Raw genomic sequence first — 26,229 nt, forward strand, 5'->3', positions numbered from 1 at the left:
AAAATCAAATAGAGGTAATGCAGGAGTAGGTTTAATAATGAATAGGAAAATAGGAATGCGGGTAAGCTACTACAAACAGCATAGTGGACGCATTATTGTGGCAAAGATAGATACGAAGCCCACGCCTACTACAGTAGTACAAGTTTATATGCCAACTAGCTCTGCAGATGACGAAGAAATTGAAGAAATGTATGATGAAATAAAAGAAATTATTCAGATTGTGAAGGGAGACGAAAATTTAATAGTCATGGGTGACTGGAATTCGAGTGTAGGAAAAGGGAGAGAAGGAAACGTAGTAGGTGAATATGGATTGGGGGACAGAAATGAAAGAGGAAGCCGCCTGGTCGAATTTTGCACAGAGCACAACATAATCATAACTAACACTTGGTTTAAGAATCATGAAAGAAGGTTGTATACATGGAAGAACCCTGGAGATACTAAAAGGTATCAGATAGATTATATAATGGTAAGACAGAGATTTAGGAACCAGGTTTTAAATTGTAAGACATTTCCAGGGGCAGATGTGGACTCTGACCACAATCTATTGGTTATGACCTGTAGATTAAAACTGAAGAAACTGCAAAAAGGTGGGAATTTAAGGAGATGGGACCTGGATAAACTAAAAGAACCAGAGGTTGTACAGAGATTCAGGGAGAGCATAAGGGAGCAATTGACAGGAATGGGGGAAATAAATACAGTAGAAGAAGAATGGGTAGCTTTGAGGGATGAAGTAGTGAAGGCAGCAGAGGATCAAGTAGGTAAAAAGACTAGGGCTAGTAGAAATCCTTGGGTAACAGAAGAAATATTGAATTTAATTGATGAAAGGAGAAAATATAAAAATGCAGTAAGTGAAACAGGCAAAAAGGAATACAAACGTCTCAAAAATGAGATCGACAGGAAGTGCAAAATGGCTAAGCAGGGATGGCTAGAGGACAAATGTAAGGATGTAGAGGCCTATCTCACTAGGGGTAAGATAGATACCGCCTACAGGAAAATTAAAGAGGCCTTTGGAGATAAGAGAACGACTTGTATGAATATCAAGAGCTCAGATGGAAACCCAGTTCTAAGCAAAGAAGGGAAAGCAGAAAGGTGGAAGGAGTATATAGAGGGTCTATACAAGGGCGATGTACTTGAGGACAATATTATGGAAATGGAAGAGGATGTAGATGAAGATGAAATGGGAGATATGATACTGCGTGAAGAGTTTGACAGAGCACTGAAAGACCTGAGTCGAAACAAGGCCCCCGGAGTAGACAATATTCCATTGGAACTACTGACGGCCGTGGGAGAGCCAGTCCTGACAAAACTCTACCATCTGGTGAGCAAGATGTATGAAACAGGCGAAATACCCTCAGACTTCAAGAAGAATATAATAATTCCAATCCCAAAGAAAGCAGGTGTTGACAGATGTGAAAATTACCGAACTATCAGCTTAATAAGTCACAGCTGCAAAATACTAACACGAATTCTTTACAGACGAATGGAAAAACTAGTAGAAGCCAACCTCGGGGAAGATCAGTTTGGATTCCGTAGAAACACTGGAACACGTGAGGCAATACTGACCTTACGACTTATCTTAGAAGAAAGATTAAGGAAAGGCAAACCTACGTTTCTAGCATTTGTAGACTTAGAGAAAGCTTTTGACAATGTTGACTGGAATACTCTCTTTCAAATTCTAAAGGTGGCAGGGGTAAAATACAGGGAGCGAAAGGCTATTTACAATTTGTACAGAAACCAGATGGCAGTTATAAGAGTCGAGGGACATGAAAGGGAAGCAGTGGTTGGGAAGGGAGTAAGACAGGGTTGTAGCCTCTCCCCGATGTTGTTCAATCTGTATATTGAGCAAGCAGTAAAGGAAACAAAAGAAAAATTCGGAGTAGGTATTAAAATTCATGGCGAAGAAATAAAAACTTTGAGGTTCGCCGATGACATTGTAATTCTGTCAGAGACAGCAAAGGACTTGGAAGAGCAGTTGAATGGAATGGACAGTGTCTTGAAAGGAGGATATAAGATGAACATCAACAAAAGCAAAACAAGGATAATGGAATGTAGTCTAATTAAGTCGGGTGATGCTGAGGGAATTAGATTAGGAAATGAGGCACTTAAAGTAGTAAAGGAGTTTTGCTATTTGGGGAGCAAAATAACTGATGATGGTCGAAGTAGAGAGGATATAAAATGTAGGCTGGCAATGGCAAGGAAAGCGTTTCTGAAGAAGAGAAGTTTGTTAACATCGAGTATAGATTTAAGTGTCAGGAAGTCATTTCTGAAAGTATTCGTATGGAGTGTAGCCATGTATGGAAGTGAAACATGGACGATAAATAGTTTGGACAAGAAGAGAATAGAAGCTTTCGAAATGTGGTGCTACAGAAGAATGCTGAAGATTAGATGGGTAGATCACATAACTAATGAGGAAGTATTGAATAGGATTGGGGAGAAGAGAAGTTTGTGGCACAACTTGACCAGAAGAAGGGATCGGTTGGTAGGACATGTTCTGAGGCATGAAGGGATCACCAATTTAGTATTGGAGGGCAGCGTGGAGGGTAAAAATCGTAGAGGGAGACCAAGAGATGAATACACTAAGCAGATTCAGAAGGATGTAGGTTGCAGTAGGTACTGGGAGATGAAAAAGCTTGCACAGGATAGAGTAGCATGGAGAGCTGCATCAAACCAGTCTCAGGACTGAAGACCACAACAACAACAACAACAACATCCTTTACTTTCATACATTTCTTTACGAAGTACTTAATCACTGCTTGAATCTCGAAATTTTTTTTTTCTTTCCCCCATCTTCGCAAATCACCATGCGGGAACAACAACAGAGCCATGTCACCACCACAGTTCTCTTCTAAGAGCACATGTATACAGGCAACATCGTGTTTCCAGGCAACATCCGGATGAACATCATGTGAACAACTCATTGCAGTAGTGCTGACCTCTCGTGGTGATTCCAAGAACTTTTCAAACCAGCCTCGTAATAAGATAAGAAATAAGGTCAAGGCTTATGACACCAGGGAATCACCTATTTGGTACTTAGGGAGGTGTAGGGGGTAGAAACTGTAGGGAAAAACAAAGATTGGAGTACATCCAGCAAATAACTGAGGACACAGGGTGCAAGTGCTAGTCTGAGATGAACAGATTGCTACAGGAGAAGGATTCGTGGCAGGTGGCATCAAACCAATCAGAAGACAAATGAATCGAAATGTGCAGTTACAAATTGTGAAAGCAGGAATGGTTACATTTCATTGGTAGGTCACGTAATGTCGGAGACAGTGCACGCTGTTGACAGAAATTCTGGCCTGAGTGTCTCAATACTCACACAGTGATCTGATCAGTGGTCCGTGTTGCATCCCTTGTATGTTGACATTCAGCCAGAGTCTGTGATGTCAGGTGGCACATTTTATTAACGTGAAACCTCAATTCACACACAAAACTACTGATACACTACGTGATCAAAAGTATCTGGACACCCCGAAAACATAAGTTCTTCATATTGGGTGCATTGTGCTGCCACCTACTGCCAGGTACTCCAAATCAACGACCTCAGTAGTCATTAGACATCGTGAAACAGCAGAATGGGGCGCTACGCAGAACTCACGGACTTCGAACGTGGTCAGGTGATTGGGCGTCACTTGCGTCGTACATCTGTACGCAATATTCCCACACTCCTAAACGTCCCTAGGTCCACTGTTTCCGATGTGATAGTGAAGTGGAACTGTGAAGGGACATGTACAGCACAAAAGCGTACAGGCCGACCTCGTCTGCTGACTGACAGAGGCCGCCCACATTTGAAGAGGGCCATAATGTGTAATAGGCAGACATCTATCCAGAACATCACACAGGAATTCCAAACTTTATCAGGATCCACTGCAAGTACTATGACAGATAGACAGGAGGTGAGGAAACTCTGATTTCACAGTCGAGCGGCTGCTCATAAACCACACATCATGCCAGTAAATGCCAGACGACGCCTCACTTGCTATAAGGAGTGTAAACACTGGAAAAACATTGTGCGGAGTGACGAATCACAGTACACAATGTGATGATGTAATGGCAGGGTGTAGGTATGGTGAATTCCCGGTGAACGTCATCTACCAGCGTGTGTGATGCAGGAGGCGGGGTGTTATGGTGTGGTCGTGTTTTTCATCAAGGAAGGTTGCACCACTTGTTGTTTTGCATGGCACTATTACAGCATAGGCCTAAATTGATGTTTTAAGCACCTTCTTGCTTCCCAATGTTGAACAATTCGGAGATGGCGATCACATCTTTCAACACGATTGAGCACTTGTTCATAATGCACGGCCTGTGGCTGAGTGGTTATACAACAATAACGTCCCTGTAATGGACTGGCCTGCACAGAGTCCTGACCTGAATCCTATAGAACACCTTTGGGACGTTTCGGAACGCCGACTTCGTTCCAGACCTCACCCACTGATGTAGATACCTCTCCTCGATGCAGCACTCTGTGAAGAATGGGCTTCCATTCCCCAAGAAACCTTCCAGCACCTGGCTGAACGTATGCCTGCGAGACTGGAAACTGTCATTAAGGCTAAGGGTGGACCAACACCATATCGAGTTCCAGCATAACCGTTGGAGGGTGCCACGAACTTGTACGTCATTTTCATCTAGGTGTCTGGATACTTTTGGTTACATAGTGTATATAGATTTCTGAGAACTGGTACAGAATAATAAAGATGATATGAGTAGAATTTAGATTTGTGGATCGTACATGTTGTTCGGCCAGGATTTCTGTTTATGTTAAATTAGGGAAGTTCTCATTCTGTAAGAGGAAAAAATTGTTATAATACTCATACATCCAAATATTTTCAGATGGCCTAGCCTAATCATGTATTTCAATATTGTTGTCACCCAACCACCTCTACACAAATGAAATGAAACTGCTCTCTATGGAACTATTAATGTGCAACTAGTTGTTGTTGTTGTCTCTTGCTTTAAAACTAGTTTGATCCAGCTTTCCATGCTAGTCCATCATGTGCAAGCCTTTTCATGTCTGCATAACTACATGCATTCGAACCTGCTTGCTATAGTCAAACCTGGGTTTCCCTCTACAATATTTACCTCTCCAATCTTTTTTTCCATTATCAAATTGACTATTATTTGAAGCCTCGGGAAGTGTCCTATCAAATGATTCCTTCTTTTACTCAAGTTGTACCATAAAGACCTTTTCTTCCCAGTTCAATCAGTACCTTCTAATTTCCCATCCAAAAAAATAGACAGAAGCATTTGCTCACTTTTAAACGTGTTAACCTGTAAATGGTGTAATCATATAAAGCTTATATGCATCTATAGTTACAATGTTACGGTATTCTAATTAAGTTATAATATGTTAAATGGAGGCATTCATTTAAGTTATTAATTTAGTAATGGACGTGATTATACAAAACTGACCTATTCTAATACAGTATGCCACAAGAGTCAACCTAACAACTTTATAAAAGATTACAATTTATATTTTTGTTTATTGTAGTTATTTATTGCATTCTTCAGTTTATTGAGAGACACTGAGTAGACATAGACCAGCATTCTCCTGTAGTGCACCACATTGAAAGGGCTTCTTTTCTTATCCTTTTCTATTAGCTACGTTTCACTTCATTGTGACACTACACTCCAGACAAATATTCCTTATACTTAAATTTGTACTCATTGCTAAAACGTTTCTCTTTTTCAGGGAAGTTTTTCTTATTATTGCCAGTCTGCATTTTATATCTTCTTTACTACTGGGACTGTGAGTTATTTTAATAGCAAAAATCAACTGCTACTTTTAATAACTAAGTGCCTAATGTAATTTCTTTGTCACCCAATTTAATTCAATTACTCCCCATTACTATTGTTTATCTTTAGATGATGATTAACATGTAACCTCTTTTCAAGACATTATTCATTCTGTTCAGTGAAATTCCTTTGCCATCACTGACAGAAATACAATGTCATTGGTGAGCAGTATAGTTTTTATTTCTTCTCCCAGAACTTTAATTCACTCTCCAGATTTATTCTTGGTTTGCTTTACTGTGTGTTCAATGTACAGACTGGATAATGTTGGGAAGAGGCTACAACCCTGTCTCACTCCCTTCTCAACTGCTGCATCCATTTCGTGTCTTTTGATGTGTACAGTGATTCCTGTGAAAATTGAAGATAATGTTTTGCTCCTTGTATTTTATTTATACAGTGCAAGTCAAAAGGAATATACCATACTAATTAGAAATGGCTATAATCAAATTATGCATAGTTGTACAACAATTAGAATGAAAAAAGTTCAATTTTTTTCTTACATACATTAGAGAAGTTCTGAGTGACTCCCCTGGATATCTAAGAGATGTTCAGCTTCACACCATACATTCTGAAGCAAATGTGGAGACACTGATGTGAGTGCATTACGAACGCGAACGTTGTTTCGGATTTGTTTTCAACGAAGGAGGCATATGCACAAAGTCTTTCAAATGAATCTCATAAAAATAAATCCACATTTAGTTTGGAGATTTAAGGTGGCTAGGAGCAGAACATAACTTTGTCATTTTTAGTACAACCAATCTGTCAGCTTGGAGTAAGTCAGTTTAAAAATGTGTGTACCTCCATACCCCAAGGGGGTGTTTTCGCAATGATCAAAATTTTGAGTATTCTTTTACATTCTCTGTGATTCGTACTTGTGTATAGCTATGCATTAAATAATTTATAGTCGGTATATATCTTGTGAAAAGTGCTGTGAGAGATGTATGTGCTATGTCAACTGTATCTATGACATTCAGATAATTAATATTTTGCTAACCTGGAGGTGGCCTCAAAACTGAAAAGTAAAAAAATTATTTAAGTTGACTAAGTGTAGTATGAAGTTTCTTCAGTCTGCCATATGAATTTCTGTTTCTTCCTGCAACTGCAAAATGGAAGATGACTACCTGTAACCTTGTTCGATTGCTGGCACATAACTGTTTGAAAGTGCGAGGGCGAGGTATTCACGTTCACACACGTTACAGGGAAGACCGGTAGAGTGATCGACATTCACGGCTGGGACAACGAATCGGGACGGTCGGTGGCGAACGTGACGTGGACGTCGGGCTCGACCAACGTGTACCGTGTCGGGCACCGCGGCAAGGTGGACCTGAAGTGCGTGCAGGAGGCGTCGGGAGGCTCCTACTACAGGGATCACTTGCCTGTGCTCGGTACGTGGAGTCGTGGTAGTGTACTGAGAATATTAGCTACAGCTTAAAGTGCTTCAGTTTTCACTACTGATTGTGTTCACTGAACATAATTGGGTGATGCGTAGTCCAATGTGACCAGTTGCTTCATCTTTAGGAGTGGAAATGTGAACACACACACATACGAGGTGTGATTGGTAAGTAACAGGAATTTTTGTTTTTCTTAAATTAACTTCATTTATTCACTACCAACTACTACTTTGTCCCCTTGAAAGTAATTCCCCCCCCCCCCCCCAGATACAATACACCAGTGCCAGTGCTTTGTCCAATCTGGGAAGCACTTCTGGAACTCGCCTTTCATTATGGTGTTCAGCGATTCTGTTTTCGTCTCATCATTGGTGGCAAAATTGTGTCCCTTCATTGTTCTCTTCATCCTCGGGCGAAGAAAGTAGTAGTAGAGGGCCACGATTGGTGTATGTGATGCCTGAAACAACATAACAATTTTTTCTACCCCCCCCCCCCCCCCCAAAAGATCAGAAACGAGCATAGATGTACAAGCGGGAGCATAATCATGAAGCAATTTCTGCGAGTGGTTTTGCCACAATTCTCGTTGTTTTCTTCGGTTTCCTCCATGTAAATGGCACATAATTTCGAGGTAGTATTCCTTATTGACCGTACGGCCATAAGGCAGGAACTCATGATATACTATTCCATTGTAAAAACTTGTCTCTTTCTTTTTTTCTTCAGACGCTTTCCATTGGGACATTTGGGCCTCAGTTTCAATGTCACACCCGTATACCCATGTTTCATCACCTGTTGTAACCTCCATCAGAAGTTCTCGATCATTGTCGACTTTATTAAGCAATTTCTGAGTGATATGTACGTGGTGAGCAAAGATGAGCAGACACGTGTGCAAAGTAGTGTGCTGGAGAGTGAGTTAGTAGGAAAAAGTGAGGGGCAAGAAGGGGGCGGGGGAGAGGGGCTTCAGTGAAAGATGGTGAAGAATAATGGAAAAGGCCATTCTTTTTTATTTTATTTTTGTCATTTTATGTAGTGTCTGGTTCTCCAATATTTATTTGGTCATTGAGCAAAAGTTTATTTTGTTTCAGTGCTTTTTCTACAAGGGAGTTTTTTTGTTTTTTTTTGGAAAGGAAGAAGGTGTCTGTCTTTACTGTTTCTTTTGATGTTCATATCTTTTTCAATGGAGCTTGCTCTGTGGTATTCCTGTTTAAGATGGTTTCTACCATATTTCCATGTTCTGATGCGTCCCTTGTATCTTGTATCAAATAGCATTTGTTTACTTCTCCCTAATGTGGGTGAAAGTGTTATCATTGTCAATATCATTCTGAAACTCGTCAGAAAAAGCCACATTTTTGCGTCTGTCATCATGACATAGAGCCTGTAACAGCTGTAGCGTTTACAGCTTCATAACCAACTGACATTTTGAAACATGCCAAATTGATGTTGTAAGCAGTTGTAACTCCTCACTGGAATTATGAGTCAGTTTTGTAGGACCATGTTGGAAAGCAGTTTGAATTTGTGTGATAGTTTTGTTACTAACACGAGGGTGAGAAAGACTCCTTCTTTATGTAGACATTGTGTGTCTACAAACTGTCGATACTGACCATGAATGTTCCGTCCATTTGGAGGATCGGTACCACAACCTGAACTGTGTTTCTCTATACTCGCGGAATTGCACTTCACAAACTTGAGGGCACAAAATGATTTCTGGTTTGGAGTAGTCATTTTGCAACGTGTGACAGCAACTGAGCAAATAGAGGACAACAAACTTCTACTGGCAATGAATATAAACTATACAGTATATTCATCCCTCCAATAACTCAGCCGTGGTGCTTCTAACTAAATAAAAAATAATAATTTTACAAATTTGGCTTGGCTTGCTTAAAAATTGTATATGCTGGGAGATTACAATTACTTTTGTTCTAGTTATAACAGTAAATTCCTACACAAGGCTGCAATGCGATTTTGCTACATCTTTGGTTCATAAATTGCTATAAAAAAAATTTCTTTTGTATGAAATGCTAATGAGATAAATATTGCAATGTTTCATAATTTATGTTAATAAATGTCTTTCATAAAATAGATCTACTCCAAGCCAAAGTTATCTGTAATATCGGCTTGTGGAATTTGAATAAGATCACAAAAGATATTTGACCGTACTGAGTATAATGAAAATGATCAAGGTTTTTTTAACGTGATTTCGAAAATTGCAGATTGCTCCTCCAGATACACACTATGGTTAAATGTCGGTGAAGCAAACTTGGAACTCTCCCATAAAAACCTCATCTTTAAAATATGCTACTTGCCTCGCAGTATTTTTGAAATTATCTTGTAACTGAGATTGCATAAATAATACACACGATTTTGAATAACACTTGGCTTTCAAATTACACTTTGTGATCAAAGGTATCTGGACACTCCCACCTACTGCCAGGTACTCCGTATCAACGACCTCAGTAGTCTGTAGACATTGTGAGCGGGCAGAATAGGGCTCCGCGGAACTCACGGACTTCGAATGTGGTCAGGTGATTGGGTGTCACTTGCGTCATACGTCTGTACGCGAGATTTACACACTCCTAAACATCCCTAGGTACACTGTTTCCGATGTGATAGTGACGTGGAAACGTGTAGGGACACGTACAGCACAGAAACATACAGGCCGACCTCGTCTGTTGACTGACAGAGACCGCTGACAGTTGAAGAGAGTTGTAATGTGTAATAGGCAGACATATATCCAGACCGTCACACAGAAATCCCAAACTGCATCAGGATCCACTGCAAGTATTACGACAGTTAGGCGGGAGGTGAGAAAACGTGAATTTGATGGTCGAGTGGCTGCTCATAAGCCACACATCACGCCGGTAAATGCCAAACGATGCCTCGCTTGGTGTAAGGAGCGAAAACATTGGACGATTGAGCAGTGGAAAAACGTAGTGTGGAGTGACTAATCATGGTACACAATGTGGAAATCTGATGGCTGGGTGTTGGTATGGCGAATGCCCGATGAGCTTCATTTGCCAGTGTGTGTAGTGCCAACAGTAAAATTTGGAGGCGGTGGTGGTATGGTGTGGTTGTGTTTTTTATAGAGGGGGCTTGCACCCACTTTTGTTTTGCATGGCAGTATCACAGCACAGGCCTACATCGATGTTTTAAGCATTTTCTTGCTTCCCACTGTTGACAAGCAATTTGGGGATAGCGATTGCATCTTTCAACACAGCCAAGCACCTGTTCGTAATGCACAGCCGGCGTTGGAGTGCTCGCACGACAATAACGTCCCTGTAATGGACTGGCCTGCACAGAGTTCTGACCTGAATCCAATAGAACACCTTTCGGGTGTTTTGGAATGCTGACTTCGTGCCAGGCCTCACCGACTGATGTAGATAACTCTCCTCCGTGCAGCACTCTGTGAAGAATGAGCTGTCACTCCCCAAGAAACCTTCCAGCACCTGATTGAACGTATGCCTGCGAGAGTGGAAGCTGTCATCAAGGCTAAGGGTGGGCCAACACCATATTGAATTCCAGCTTTACCAATGGAGGGTGCCACGAACTTGTAAGTCATTTTCAGCCAGGTGTCCGGATACTTTTGATCACATAGTGTATATTTTTGATGTAATGCTTACATTAATTCTGCAATTAACAGCAATTAGAATCAGAGTGAAACCAGCAAAGGGAAATGATGCAAATGAGAATTTGAATGCTAATGAAAGGCACTATGTTTTTTCGTAACTGATATACGGATTGTGAAAAAACATTCTCTTCATGTTACGATGTAACTTGTATTGTCTCTCTATGATTTAGTTTTTCCTTACTCGTACATAATCTTAACAAGAGTGCTGGTACATTATGATTACTTATACATAACAAACAAAACATGAAAACTATGTAAAAACTCGTTCACTTAAGAGAAGAGGTGGCACATCCAGCTATCTATAGTTTTGACAACATAATACTTTGTCATACATGTATCCTTTTTGAAACACCCTGTATATTGGAAAGAGAGGAGGATGCGTTAACATAGATTAAGTCCAGGAGGGTGTTGGGACGTGTCGTAGAGCAAGTTCCAAACTCCAGAGACCAGGGACACTACTATGAATTGAGAGGATCTAGACTGCCTGTGTAATGCAGCAGTAATAGGCACTCCGGTCCCATCAATTATGCTGCTGGCTGCTGAGTGTCCCTAAGGCAGATAGTTCTTCTGTGCCTATTTGTGCACTCAGTCAGTTTTGTGGTGGCCATTCCTGTGGCATACAAGAACTGGTCACCTTGTGGATACCCAGTTGCGTAGCACGCTCTACAGCGTAACGGATGGTATCTGGGTGTCTGCTACTGCCACATCTACATCTACATCCATACTCTGCAAGCCGCCTGACAGTGTGTGGAGGAGGGTACCTTGAGTACCTCTATCGGTTCTCCCTTCTATTCCAGTCTCGTATTGTTCATGGAAAGAAGGATTGTCGGTATGCCTCTGTGTGGGCTCTAATCTCTCTGGTTTTATCCTCGCGGTCTCTTCGTGAGATATACGTGGGAGGGACCAATATACTGCTTGACTCTTCGGTGAAGGTATGTTCTCGAAACTTCAACGAAAGCCCGCACCGAGCTACTGAGCTTCTCTCCTGCAGAGTCTTCCACTGCAGTTTATCTATCATCTCTGTAATGATTTCGCGGTTACTAAATCATCCTGTAACGAAGCGCGCTGCTCTCCGTTGGATCTTCTCTGTCTCTTCTATCGACCCTGTCTGGTACGGATCCCACACTGCTGAGCAGTATTCGAGCAGTGGGCGAACAAGCGTACTGTAACCTACTTCCTTTCTTTTCGGATTGCATTTCCTTAGGATTCTTCCAATGAATCTCAGTCTGGCATCTGCTTTACCGACGATCAACTTTATATGATCATTCCATTTTAAATCACTCCTAATGCGTACTCCCAGATAATTTATGGAATTAACTGCTTCCAGTTGCTGACCTGCTATATTGTAGCTAAATGATAAGGGATCTATCTTTCTATGTATTCGCAGCACATTACACTTGTCTACATTGAGATTCAGTTGCCATTCCCATGTGGGCCATTTGGATGCTCCCACCTAATCCCCCCCCCCCCCCCTCTCTCTCTCTGTCTCTCTCTGTTTAGTCGATTCTGGCTTTCCATGGCCCCTGAACTGGAGCACGTCAATTTCTTCTGTCCTGTAACTTCTCCCAAAGGCTTTCCAGGAGGGGATCCGTTACTTCTGTAACACTATTGATTCCTCTCGCCCTTTGCCCTCCTCTTCCCTTTATGACTTAGATCTTCCCCATCATTAACTTCTTTTGCAGCAAGTCGTGTCTTTTTGTAACATGCTCAAAGTAGGTCAGTTTTTGTTTCATTGTCAGACCTGCCAGGTAGCAGTCTGGTTTTGTTAGCTGTAATATTGACCTAATAGCATCAGGGTTGGAAAAGAACAAGATATTGTCCTATTTGCAAATGGCATAGAAGAACTTCAAGTATTGGTTAGTGAACTTGCATTAGTGTGCTCTGAAGTTGGACTAAAAATGAACATTGATAAAACCAAGATAATGACAAGTGGATGGACACCTGAGGAAAGTATAGCAGTTGGACATACACAACTCCAAAGAGTCACAGAATATATCTATCTGATTCAACTGACAAGCATGAAAGGAGATTTGAAACGAGAAATATTGTGATCAATTAAATTGGGCTGGCAAGCTTATGGGAGGCACTCTTTAATTTTGAAATCTAAGATGTCAGTTGAGTTGAAGAAATCTATTTTTGACCAATATATATTGCCAGTAATAACTTATGGCTGTGAAACATGGACATTAAACGAGTTCATTGTTAGGAAGCTAACAGTAGCCGGAGGAGGATTGTGGAAAGATCAGATTACACAAAAAAAGACAGGAAGAAGTTGAAATAAGAGATGAGCAACGAAGGTCACCAACATAATGGAAAGAGTGAATACATTCAAATGGCAGTGGGTTGGCCGCATTGGTCGAACAAAAGATGTTAGATGGTCCAAACAAGTCCTAGACTGGAGGCCAATTTACCAAAAAAGACCTAGAGGAAGACCACCAGACAGATTGGACAGAGATATAAGGAAGTCAGTGGGATTCAGTTGGCAACAGAAAGCTTAGGATCAGAAGAAATGGAAGATCTTACTGGGATGCTTCATTACCGGCTGACTCAAGGAGGCCACATCATTAAGTGATAGAACTGGCTGATGATGATGATGATGAAGAATATTGACCATTCGTTCTATTTCTAGCCCGTGGAACTCTGAGGAGTTCCCTCCAACACCGCAATTTAGAGGTGTCTATTCTATGCTGGTCAGTCGTTCTTATGGGCTGTGTCTCACATCCGTAAATCACAACTGGAAAGTCCATAGTCCCTACTTTATGAACCTTTGTTGTTAAAGTTATGTCTCTACTCCTTAAAATTAAGGTTGGACATTTCCCTCTGCCAAGTAGCTAGTGTCTCTTGATTTTTTTGGCTACAGTCACCATTGGCAGAAATCTGAGAGCCTAGATAATTGAACATAAAAACAACCTCCCTTATTTATCCTCTTGTATGCCACGAAGTGATAGGTATAGTTGGCATAATTTTAATTTTCTTGACATTCAGCGCTAGACCAGCCTATGCACTTTCTTCTTTCACCTTCATTGAGGGGATCTTTACTTTAACTTCACTGTCTGCCATCAGAATGGTATTTATATTTATCTGAGCTATTTTAATTCAGATTTTTTCTTCATGTAACCTTGCATTCCTCATAATGTGCTCTGCATACAGATTGAATACCCAATATTACTATCTCACAAATCGGTAGCACGGGAAAAAAATTTATTTTGTTTGGCCATCTAGGACTTGTTTGACAGTGAACTTTGCTTTATTTGAAGCCCATATTTCCTTCATTCTTTGTAAATGGACTTGCTTGCACTTCTCTGTCCAAGGGCCCCGCATCTTCCTTTTGGTTGCTCTGCTCTGTAACGCCTGTTTGTCACTGTCTTGCTGTGGGGGAAATATCTCTGTCACAGGCATTTTTGGGTTTAATTTGTAGGTGTTGGAGATCGTCTTTGGTATTTCTGAACTGGGGCATTGTGATTTTGAGGTTTGAATAAAAAAGTGAAAGATCTTCTTGTCAACTTGTTTCCATCCATTCGTTTGAAGTGACCATAAAATTGTACGTGTCTTTGGCAACTCTCTCTCTAATTTTCTCTGTTTTGACATAGACTTGCTTTTGGGAACTTCTTTGGTTGATGCTGTTCTTGTAATTGGATCCCGTAATAATTCTGCACCCTCTTTTCTCCAGTTCTTCAAGGAGGCCTCTTTTTACATTTAGAGATAGGCATTCAGCTGCATATGTATTTGTTCCTTATCCGTAGAGTGGGCACGCCTAAGTATAAAGTGCGCCATCGACAAATAACGGTGTCTCCTACCGTTCCCTCATTGTTTTACAACTGTGAGCCAATACCTGTTCCTTCATTGTTGCTTCAGCTAACACAGTGCTAAGTTGTGCTGTCATATTCCAAATGAGCCACAGTGCTGTGCAATAAACAGCAAGCTAGGTGAGGAAAAATTTACAGTCTATTCAAAAAAATGAGCCCGATTCTGAGCTAGTGGCACACTCCACAGTGAGGCAGTTGTCTACAAGAAAAATAGCAACCGAATAAGCATGAGAATAGAATAGAAGTTTATTGTCTCGTAACATACAATTTCAAGCTGTTCCCTTAATTTACCAGAGACTCATCAAAAAACAAAAACTTGTTCACAATTTTCCTTATAATATCATTAATATAATATATTGTACTGAACAGTTAATTAGTGAAGCAATTAATAATAAGTTTTCTTCAAAAGTAACAAACGTTTAAAAATTGACAGTCCGTGTTTAATTCAAACCAGGTATCTAGTTTTTCTAAAGTATTTATTACAGTTTGGGGAATTTGGTCAGTACTGTTACATGCAGTGATTACAGATGTTTCATCTGCAAATAAAACTGAGTGACACTCAATAATTAAATCACTGAAGACTAAGAGCTGTCATGGATGTGATGGAGTGCCTAGCAGAATATTAAAGTATTGTGCTGCACATGTTAGCCCTGTATTTAGACATATTTGTAATTTTTCCTATAGTAAAGTCGCTTGATAAAAAGGGAGAAAAGGATAATGTAGACAATTTTAGACATGTTTCTATGTCATCAGTGTTTGCTAAAGTTATTGAAAGGGCTATGTACGTAAGAATAATTGATCATTTTATATCACATAATTTGCTATCAAACGTACAGTTAGGCTTTAGAAGTGGTTTAACAGCTGAAAATGCTAAATTCTCTTTTCTCTGTGAGGTATCGGATGGGTTAAACAAAAGGTTTCGAACACTAGGCATATTTTTTGATTGTGTTAATCACAAAATATTGCTCCAGAAGTTGGACCATTACGGAATACAGGGAGTAGCTCACAATTAGTTCACCTCTTTAGCAACAGACAGCGAAAGGTCATTATTCACAGTGTTGAGAAACTGCTGTGATGTGGGGTCTGAATGAGGTACGCTCAAATGGGGGGGGGGCAGGGATCAGTGTTGGGGCCACTCCTGTTTGTTATTATGTAATTGATATGCCCTCTAGTATTATGGGTACACTAGCTTGGTAGTAAAGGATGTTGTGTGTAACATTGGCTCGGTTTCAAATTGTGCAGTTCATGACATAAGTTTGTGGCTTGGAGAAGATAAACTAACACTAAATCGCAGTAAGACTCAGTTTTTACAGTTTCTAACAGACAATTCAACGAAACCCGACATTTTAATTTCACTGAATGGGCATATGATTAGCGAAACTGAACAGTTCAAATTTATAGGTGTTCAGATAGATTGGAAACTGTAGTGGAAAGCCCACATTCAGGATCTTGTTCAAAGACTTAATGCCGCCATTTTTACTGTTTGAACAGTATCTGGAGTGAGTGATCATTCGACATGAAAATTAGTCTACTTTGCTTATTTTCATTCGCTTATGTCATATGGTATTATATTTTGGGGTAACTCTTCCCATTCTAAAAGAATATTTTTGGCTCAGAAATGGGCGGTTCGGGCAATAAGTGGTGTAAGTTTACAAAGCTCTTGTCGACCCCTGTTCATGAGGCTGAGTGTTTTGACTCAGTTAATACTCGGCAGAAATCAAACCTGCATTAGGATCGAACTTACTTAACCCTTTTGCTGAATGGTGTGCAGTATACTGCTGCACCCAGTTTCGGTAAGTTACAACAAGAATTCAAAAATCTTGGCAGTAACCCATGTTCTTTCAAATCAAAGCTGAAGAGTTTCCTCATGGGTCACTCCTATTCTGTCGAGGAGTTTCTTGAAAAATTAAGCTGATTCTTGTTGTATTGTTGATTGTGTTTACTTAAACTTATGGCTTGACTTTTATGTTTTTCTGTTATTACTTTTATGTTGTAATTTCATTTACTGACACGTTCCATGACCTTGGAGATTTGCTCCTGAATTGGTCCTATGGCAATTGACATGCAAATAAATAAAAAATAAGTACTTGCTCTCTCCTGCTCAAATTTTTATGTTGTCATTCATGAATTCTTCTACTGCATAATAACATTTCAGTACTAGTTTCTCATTAAGATTTTTTCAGAGTTTCTAAATTTATGCTGAGCAATTCTCTTCCTTTCACTTCGTTATAAATTTTCGTATCCATATAATGTGGAGTTTGAGCAAAATGTTTTAAACGGTGGGTGGGAAGCATACAGTTATTTTGATTTCTGGTGTTGTAATCGTGTTGAAAATGATTTGCTACAAATAAATCAGAGTTGGTGCAGATTTTTTTTTAGTGAGGTTCTATAGTTTTCAGTAACTCCATAAACAGAGCCCAATGATCAGAAAGTCCTAAACCTGAGCAAAACTTATTTGCCTCGTTATAAGTATACCGTAATTGGTTAAAATATTATCTATACATGTTGCAGACATTTTGTTTACTCAAGTAAGATCAGTGAAATTAGCAAAGAAACCTCATATTTGAATCACATCACTGAATTTTGTTGAGTTTTTTTGGCTTCACTGACTAGATCTATGTTGAAATCAGCAGATATGACCCTTTTCTTGCTTTTGTTTCTAAGTTTTTGCAATAATCACTGGGATTTTGAACAAAAAGTGTTTCGTTATTTCTGTGCCTGGAATTATATACACAGATAAAATTACAATATTTTGCCCTAACTCTATGCAGCAGCTTTCAAATATTCATTCTTCATTAAGGGAATTGAAATCAGTTCTTGCTCTATATTCCATTGATCTGTCCACAAGTATGCATGATCCTCCTCATGTTAAATTACTCTTACAAAAGCTGCTGGCAACATAAAAATTATCAAAGTTATTTAAGATGTTGATACTATTCTTTGTAAGCTGTATTGATTCAAGCATTCAATCTTGATATATGGCATTTCTTACAAAATGACTTGCTAGTCATTAAGTTTTGTTTCTCTGCCATTTGTATAGTTCGAAATTAACCCATTTATGTTAAAGTGCATTATGACCATATTGAATATTCCTAATGGCATCTGTTTTGAAATGCTGTTTGTGTATTTTTGTTTCAACTTTATCATCAATTTTTACACCCCAATATCTGCATGCCAGTTTCCCTTACTAAGTATGATCTTACAAATATCACTGTACATATTGTCGAATGTTGCCGATCCTGGCTTGGTTAGAAGCAGCCCTTCTTGTCTTAAACATTTATCACTGGTAAATTTATTTGAATCCATGAAAACTCCACCAAATCTTTTGAACTGCTCTCTGATGCAATTTGACTGGGATCAGAAGAAACTGTGCTGTTTAATACTTTGAGCGTGTCGTTAGTGTGTTGTACCACTTGTACGTGGCAACAGAGTGATATAATGAAAGTTTATTTTATTATTGTTTAATTAAACAGTGTTTTACCCCATGTAATGTAAGTTTATTTTTTCATTGTTTGATTGAACTATGATTAAACTGTGATTGTGCTCGTATATTTTTACCATGGTAATATAAAGACAGCTATTCTTTACATATGTACAAAGTACGCTGTGTGCCTGCTCAATTATAAAAAGCTACAAGCCCCTTCGAGGGTTAAGAGCTTCCTTGTCCATTTTATTTTTCGTAATGGTCTCACCCAGGTACTTAAATGTTTCTACCCTGATGATTGTGTTTCATTGGGTAGGGTGGGAGGGGAGTTACCTGTATTACAGCCCATCTGCAAACATAGAAATTTTTGTGTGATCTGTCACATTTAGTGGTATATCTCTTGACAAGTTTAAAGAGAAGCAAGGAAGCCAGAATGGGTTCGTCAATTCTTCCACTCACAGGTCAGTGGAATGAATTTTAATTTGTATTTTTGATAGAGTCTCTCTATGGAGGAAAATGTTCTGTTAGTGATCATCTAGAGAATGTGACAATTGATAAGGTGATGTAGGATAACTGTTCATTTTTATTTACATTGTTACTAAATTACTGATGGCAGATGTCCTTTTTATTTAGCACTTGTATTGTTAAAATTCAGAAATTTATTATAGTTTTATTCATAGTCCTCGATATTCTTTATACTTGTATATGCTTTTCTCCCTTGCTTCTTTTGTTTAAAAAGAGCTTTACAATACCTAGAACAGGGTGGCAAAGATTTTGGCTCACAGGCCGTGCCTTCTCAACCTCGCATCACATTTCCCCCACCGCCACACGTAGTTGTCCGAATGTGAGGAGGGGGAAGAGGGGAAAACAGCGAATGCGCTGCATTTAAATGGTAGTGCAATTGCAGTGGATGCGACTTCGTTTCATATTTCTCATTTTTGAACAACATAGATCACTAACAAAATAGGTTTTTGGTATCAATTAATCACTTTTTATATGCTGGGGATACAATATAATTTTTATCTGGTACAAACTATCGGGTGATGCTGAGGGAATTAGATTAGGAAATGAGACACTTAAAGTAGTAAAGGAATTTTGCTATTTAGGGAGTAAAATAACTGATGATGGTCGAAGTAGAGAGGATATGAAATGTAGACTGGCAATGGCAAGGAAATCGTTTCTGAAGAAGAGAAATTTGTTAACATCGAGTATAGATTTAAGTGTCAGGAAGTCGTTTCTGAAAAAATTTGTATGGAGTGTAGCCATGTATGGAAGTGAAACATGGACGATAACTAGTTTGGACAAGAAGAGAATAGAAGCTTTCGAAATGTGGTGCTACAGAAGAATGCTGAAGATAAGGTGGGTAGATCACGTAACTAATGAGGAGGTATTGAATAGGATTGGGGAGAAGAGAAGTTTGTGGCACAACTTGACTAGAAGAAGGGATCGGTTGGTAGGACATGTTTTGAGGCATCAAGGGATCACAAATTTAGCATTGGAGGGCAGCGTGGAGGGTAAAAATCGTAGAGGGAGACCAAGAGATGAATAAACTAAGCACATTCAGAAGGATGTAGGTTGCAGTAGGTACTGGGAGATGAAGAAGCTTGCACAGGATAGAGTAGCGTGGAGAGCTGCATCAAACCAGTCTCAGGACTGAAGACCACAACAACAAACAAACAAACAATCGGCAAAAGCAGAGGTGCATACAATTTCACAGAGTTTCACACTCAGGTTGCCACGTAATCGTGACATATTTGGTTTCATAATCGAGAAAAGGTATTTCGCACAAATATGTCAATGGAAATATTGTAGCACTTTCACAACTTCATTATGGAGACTTGGAAAATCTACCTGAGGAAAGCAATGCAGACATCCTGGACAGTTTTAATGTAAAAAAGAGTTGCCGTTGAAACGGAATTACTGTGCAGGTCAATCAGTTAAGTCTGCACATGCACAGGTCACTTTCAATTGGAACGTCAGTCAGTCTCGAAAAGAGATGTAAGACTGACAGTGTCCTCAAAACCTTTATCAAACTATCCTTTAAATTATGCAAGACCACAATGAATTCTTAAAACATTGTGCTTTCTTTAACTAGTGAGCTTAAGGGTCTGGACTGTCTTTGCCAGAATGTCCGTTCTGGAATGTGATTTTCTTTTTAAGTGCATCTCCACCAAATCAGAAAGAAGTCACCTTGCGATGCTTTACTGTGGGCAGTGTGCAGTCAAGTCCATTTAAAATGAGAAGTCTGCAATACATTCCGGATGTTCTAATTTTTGTTCCTGCCTTCCTTTTTCCTTTCATAAATTCAACGATAGTGAATTTTAAATTGAAAAATCATTCCAGGCATACCCTTGACTTAACCATCCTACTTTGCACTAATAAGAAGCTGCCATAGTCCTCATTACCATCAACAATTCCTTCAAGTGTTCCGTGTCGGCAAATTTAACGCAGAATACTTCTAGATGTACAGAACAATGAATTCCGTCTATCGAACATTGTAATTTTTTGTTCTTTCATTGTCATCTAAATTTTTAAGTTCTCTCTGCGTGGTATCGTAATGTCCTTTCATAGCAAATAAGCAGTACCCGTTGCTTATGTGAATTGAGAATTCTCATCCCTCTCTTTTGTCATTCCTATTCTTTTTAAATGATTGTGACAATGGATCACGAGACGGCTCCTTTTTGCGCAAATAGCCACTGGACGTGTGTACGTCCTTCATACCACGAGCTAATAGCGTAGGGTAAAGAGCAGTGACGCCAAGAATCTGCCACACTCAGAAAGTTGTGCTGATCAAAAAATGCTGTGCTGCAATTCCAAATGGGATGCTGCAATGTTACGCGTATGTCTGAGGAGGACCGAGCAAACCCTAACTTTATAAAATATTTTCTATTCTCTTTTAATCTTTTCATTCTCAAAAAAATGGTAATATGACAAATAAATTCTTCTGACTATTTAGCTTTTTCACTTTTCACCAATAAAATGTTTATTTGCACCTTTATCACAGTACAAATAAACATGTCTATTGCACTGCAGATATTACAAATACGAGGGGCGTTCAATAAGGTTGGTTCCATTCGGGATTCTAGTACACCATATTATTCCCCACTCTTTCAGCTACAAAACCGTATTTTTCAACATAATCTCTGTTCAATGCGATGGCCTTATTTATGCCACCTTACCGGGAAGGCTGTACAGTACCACTCCACTGGTCGACGGTGGCGGATAAAGAAAAAAATCGAGGAGGGGGCGCTAAAGGTATCTTGAGCTACCTTCACTTTTACTGTAATAAAAAATATTTGTCACATGCAGAGTTTAAGAAAAGTTTTATTTAAACTGATTATACACATATACAAGACTATGCCATCTTATGATATAAAAAAATTACAGTTGTGGTTCTTTTCCTTAAATGATGAATTCTAGGTGGGTCGAAGCGTGGAGCACTAAACACTTAACAGGAAACAGCATTAACATTAGCTTTTGTGTACTATCCTTTTCTCCAGTAATAACATACATATTCAAACACACCACAGAGAAACCCTAAATCATACTCCCATGCCCACGGCATTACTCTTCCGTCACATGTTACAGTCATGTCTTTGTATGCCGCAATGTTGAAAAACTTCTTTCTACTGTGGCAATAGATTCAGGTAGACAAGCAAATATTTTGTACAGTGTGTGAAGAGTAGGATAGTCAGATCTAAGACAAACAGACAACCCTTGCATAACAGAATTGCAGTCAACAGATCACTCTCACCCTTGACTAATCTTCACTCTTCTACTTGCTACAACTAAGACCTTTTTAGTTATTCATTCTTCAGTCTTAATATTTCTGCTTCTAAATGTAAACTAGCTTCCTATTCAGTGAATAGTCCATATTTATAACACTACGTATCGAAGGTACTCTGTACAAGAAAACAGTAGAATATTCGTGACTTTTCTCAAACAATTGCCGGACAGATTAACATATCGAGATTACTAGAATGGCCGTGACTTTGTAGCATTTCATGGGTAATCGTCCGAGTAGCCCACGAAATCTTTAAGCAATAATCCTGTCGGGATGTCCATTAAAGTCGGATATACTTTGTGTCACGTGAGAGTAGGAGAGTCAAAACCGGTAGTAATGCATGACGTCATCTCAAGTCGAGATTTTTTTGTAGTGCAATTTTTGCTGAGCAATTGACACTGTATAAGGATCAACAGGTAATGAGTTTTTTTGGACGTAGCAGATAACAATACTGAGTTATGCATGATTTTTTTTTTTCTTGGAAAAAGATAATAATTTCTGAGTTGCTCAAGTACACGGACAAGTTGTAACTGAGTGCGGATCTTCTTTAATCCAGAGTTGATTTGGAAAACATTCTAGAGAGCCATGGCCGAACTTTGTTATAAACAGATCACCCACGGACTTTGAAATAACTGCGCAAAGTTTGAGATAAGTGGTAGGCTATCGCGCGTTATAGTCCCGTGAAAGATTAATTGATACACTCCGTAATTTGTTGACATTAACTTGATAATAATTATAAAAGAATTATTGGAGGTTATAGTAATCGTTGTTTGGTGCTTACAGTAAATGGGGTTTAATTTACTGTTTGAATGCGACATATATTAATCACGGAATAGTCGATTGATGTGTTGGTTAGCAACCAATAAACAGATTGTAAAGGAATTACTGGAATGATTGTTTCAATCATTTTGGTGACCACTACACACACACACACACACACACACACACACACACACACTAGAAAACTAACTACTTTTGTTGTGAATGACATTTGGAATGGATAAGTTTTGTTTCAGCTCCTTGGATCAATAAACTTCATCCAAAGTTGGAACTTTATAAATGGTGTCGTGTTCCTTCAATTTAGTAGATCGATAAACATTATAGTCTACTCTACAATTTTCACCTTTTGAAAAAGAGAACACTTACCTTTGTAGAGAACTGTTTCGGCTTTAGTCATCAATCTTCCCAAAATGGAGATAAGGGAGACACTCGCACATAGCACTACGTCATCGTGATCGACCACATATGTGCCCCATTTTCACTCCCTTTTGTCGAAATTCCTGAGATATAGCTGCAGTGCGACAAAGGGAGAAGGAAGAGGGTTTGGACAGCCGAGGAGAAAAGAAGAAAGCGACGGCGACGGAGCAAGAGAGAGAAAGGAGGAGAGGGGAGGTCACAACTTTTCTCGTCGGTATGTGTTAGCTATCTATGTGCCAGACAGAAATGTATAAAACACGATGATGCAGACACGCGTGCTACATGGGAAGTAAAACTACTCAATAACTCAATTCAGTTGAGTCGACTGACGAAAGAAACAAACAAATAGCGTGTGGGCTCACTGGTGGGGGTGGCGCAGGTGGTAATGCAAGCAGCCCCGCAAGAGGGGGGGGGGGGGGGGGGGCAGGAAAGGGGGCGCGTGCCCCGTGCACACACCCCCCCCCCTCCCCTCCCCATGTGTATCTGCCACTGCTGGTCGATATCGGAGGCAATACTGTGCTGCATCAATAACCTCTTCATCGTCCACATTATGCTTACTGCAGAGTGCGTCCTTCATTGGGGCAAACAGTGGGATGTCGGAAAAGTGAGATCCAGACTGTAGGGTCGATGAAGGACAGTCCAGCAGGCGTATACATTTGAGCACCGCAGGTGTGACAGCACTACCAGCAGAGACATCCAGTTGAGCAGTGAGGTGTTCGATTGTGATCTTTCAGTCACACCACGTGAGTGTGTCTGCACATTCCAACATTGCAACTGTATGCTGGCCTGAATGCAGCAGATCGGACAGCTTTGTGTGACATTGTTGCAATAGTGACAGACGCCTTGCCTGACAACTCGATGTGCTTTTGTTCACTGCCAGGTCTCTGCAGACATTTCTGGAAGTGTCTACGAATATCTGCGATTTCCCAGTTTTCTGTAAAAAGAAGCTCAATGCCAGTTCTCTTCTTGTAACACACCTCCGCTACAGACGCCATTTTGAAGGCTACGTATAGCGTCACCACGTACCGGAACTTAAACTACAGAGGCTGAAGCGAGAATATTCCGTGATGTCCCGCAACATATTCTGCAGTTATTTCAACAGAGAATAGTCTGAGAAACAAGAAAATGTTGCTTTTCTTACTGAGTGCCCATTGTATTAAGTCTCGCCACTGGCAATAGGGCTCCCACAGACACTGCACCTGTTATGGGCTGCGCTTCGCTATCCAGGTTTCTGTATTTCAAGCATACTAAAACAGTGGCCCATATTAGCGCAATATAATCACCTTAAATGGTTTAAGGAGCAAAGGTAACAATCTGATGAACATTTGAACAACACACAAATGAGGTAGAGAATGTGGATGAGCTTTTGGTTGGATTCTCTCTCTCTACCCCCCCCCCCTCCCCTTCCCCCTCCACCCTCCTCTGTCCCTCTGACTGAACACATAGCCTTCGCCGAAGTGTTGCTCAGACTGGAGTTGACCACTTGGTGCTTGGACAAGTGCTGCTGAACATGACTTATTCGACTTCAGTGCCTCCTGTTACTGAACCGGGCGTTGCAGTGGTTAGCGTGACGGACAACAGTTCAAATTCTGATTCGGCCATCCGAGTGTAGTTTTCTGTAACTCCCTATATTTTTCAAAGTCCAATTCTGTGTTGCTTTTTTTGGGAATGGCACCACTGATTTCCGTCTCATGTTTCCACAGTCCAAACTTGGGTTGAGTCTCTAATGACCTCATAGTTGAATAGTTGATAAAAGCTTTTGTGAATTATGTAGATGCGAGGAGTGTTCTTTGATACTGTAATCCTCCCACCTGCAGTCTCCACCAGCTCTTGCCCTGTGGGAGGACGTCGGTTCAATCCTGTCTCCAGCCATCCTGATTTAGGTTTTCTGTGATTTCCCTAAATCACCTCAGGCAAATGCCAGGGTGGTTCCTTTGAAAGAGCACAGCCGACTTCCATCCCTAACCCAATGCAACAGATGACCTCACTGTTCAGCTCACTCTCCCAAATCGACCATCCAACCATCCATCCATCCAACCAACCAAACAACGATCCGCAACTTGTGGTCTTGCGGTTGCATTCTCGCTTCCCGAGCACGGGGTCACAGGTTCGATTCCCAGCAGGGTCAGGGATTTTCACCTGCCTCGAGATGACTGGGTGTTTGTGTTGTCTTCATCATTTCACCATCATTCATGAAAGTGGCAAGTTTCGACTGAGCAAAGGTTGGGAATTTGTACGGGCACTAATAACCGAGCAGTTGAGTGCCCCAGAAACCAAATCATCATCATCATCAACCAACCAACCAACCAAACAACCAACCACTCGTGCTACACTCACACCCTCCTTCTGCAGTCGTGCTTGTCCTCCATTGCATTTTACTGTGCCGACCACTGCTCTCAACCACTGTGCACTGCACACCACTTCCCCTACCTGTGGCCATCGAAGTGAACTCACCGGTGCCTGTTAAAGTGCGTACGACCCGTTCGAGAAAGTAAGGAAAGTAGCAGAGTAAAATAGCACACACCAGTACTTTAAGTATCTTTGCTTCACAAATAAAATACACTACTGGCCATTAAAATTGCTACACCAAGAAGTAATGCAGATGATAAACGGGTATTCATTGGACAAATATAATATACTACAACTGACGTGATTACATTTTCACACAATTTGGGTGCATAGATTTTGAGAAATCAGTACCCAGAACAACCACCTCAGGCCGCAATAACGTCCTTGATATGCCTGGGCATTGAGTCAAACAGAGTTTGCATGGCGTGTACAGGTACAGCTGGAGTATTGTGACGAGACAGTTGCTCAGCCACCATTGACCAGACATTTTAGTTGGTGAGAGATCTGGAGAATGTGCTGGCCAGGGCAGCAGTCGAACATTTTCTGTATCCAGAAAGGCCCGAGGAGGATCTGCAACGTGCGGTCGTGCATTATCCTGCTGAAATGAAATGTAGGGTTTCGGAGGGATCAAATGAAGGGTAGAGCCACGGGTCGTAACACATCTGAAATGTAACGTCCACTGTTCAAAGTGCCGTCATTGCGAACAAGAGGTGACAGAGACGTGTAACCGATGGCACCCCATACCATCACAGCGGGTGATACGCCAGTATGGCGATGATGAATACACACTTCCAATATGCGTTCACCGTGATGTCACCAAACACGGATATGACCATCGTGATGCTGTAAACAGAACCTGGATTCATCCAAAA

The 26,229-nt window shown here is 40.4% G+C and overlaps 1 protein-coding gene across 1 annotated transcript in view; it reads left to right on the plus strand.

The window, feature by feature from the left end:
* Nucleotides 1–26,229, plus strand: part of LOC124719963 (E3 ubiquitin-protein ligase MIB2) — a 215,178-nt gene that overhangs the window by 48,784 nt on the left and 140,165 nt on the right. The window contains exon 5 of the mRNA XM_047245178.1: nt 6,987–7,172. Within this exon, the coding sequence (XP_047101134.1) occupies nt 6,987–7,172 (186 nt within the window). The remainder of the gene's footprint in view (nt 1–6,986; nt 7,173–26,229) is intronic.

This window comes from Schistocerca piceifrons, chromosome 11, assembly GCF_021461385.2.
Source record: "Schistocerca piceifrons isolate TAMUIC-IGC-003096 chromosome 11, iqSchPice1.1, whole genome shotgun sequence".
Lineage (NCBI taxonomy): Eukaryota > Metazoa > Arthropoda > Insecta > Orthoptera > Acrididae > Schistocerca > Schistocerca piceifrons.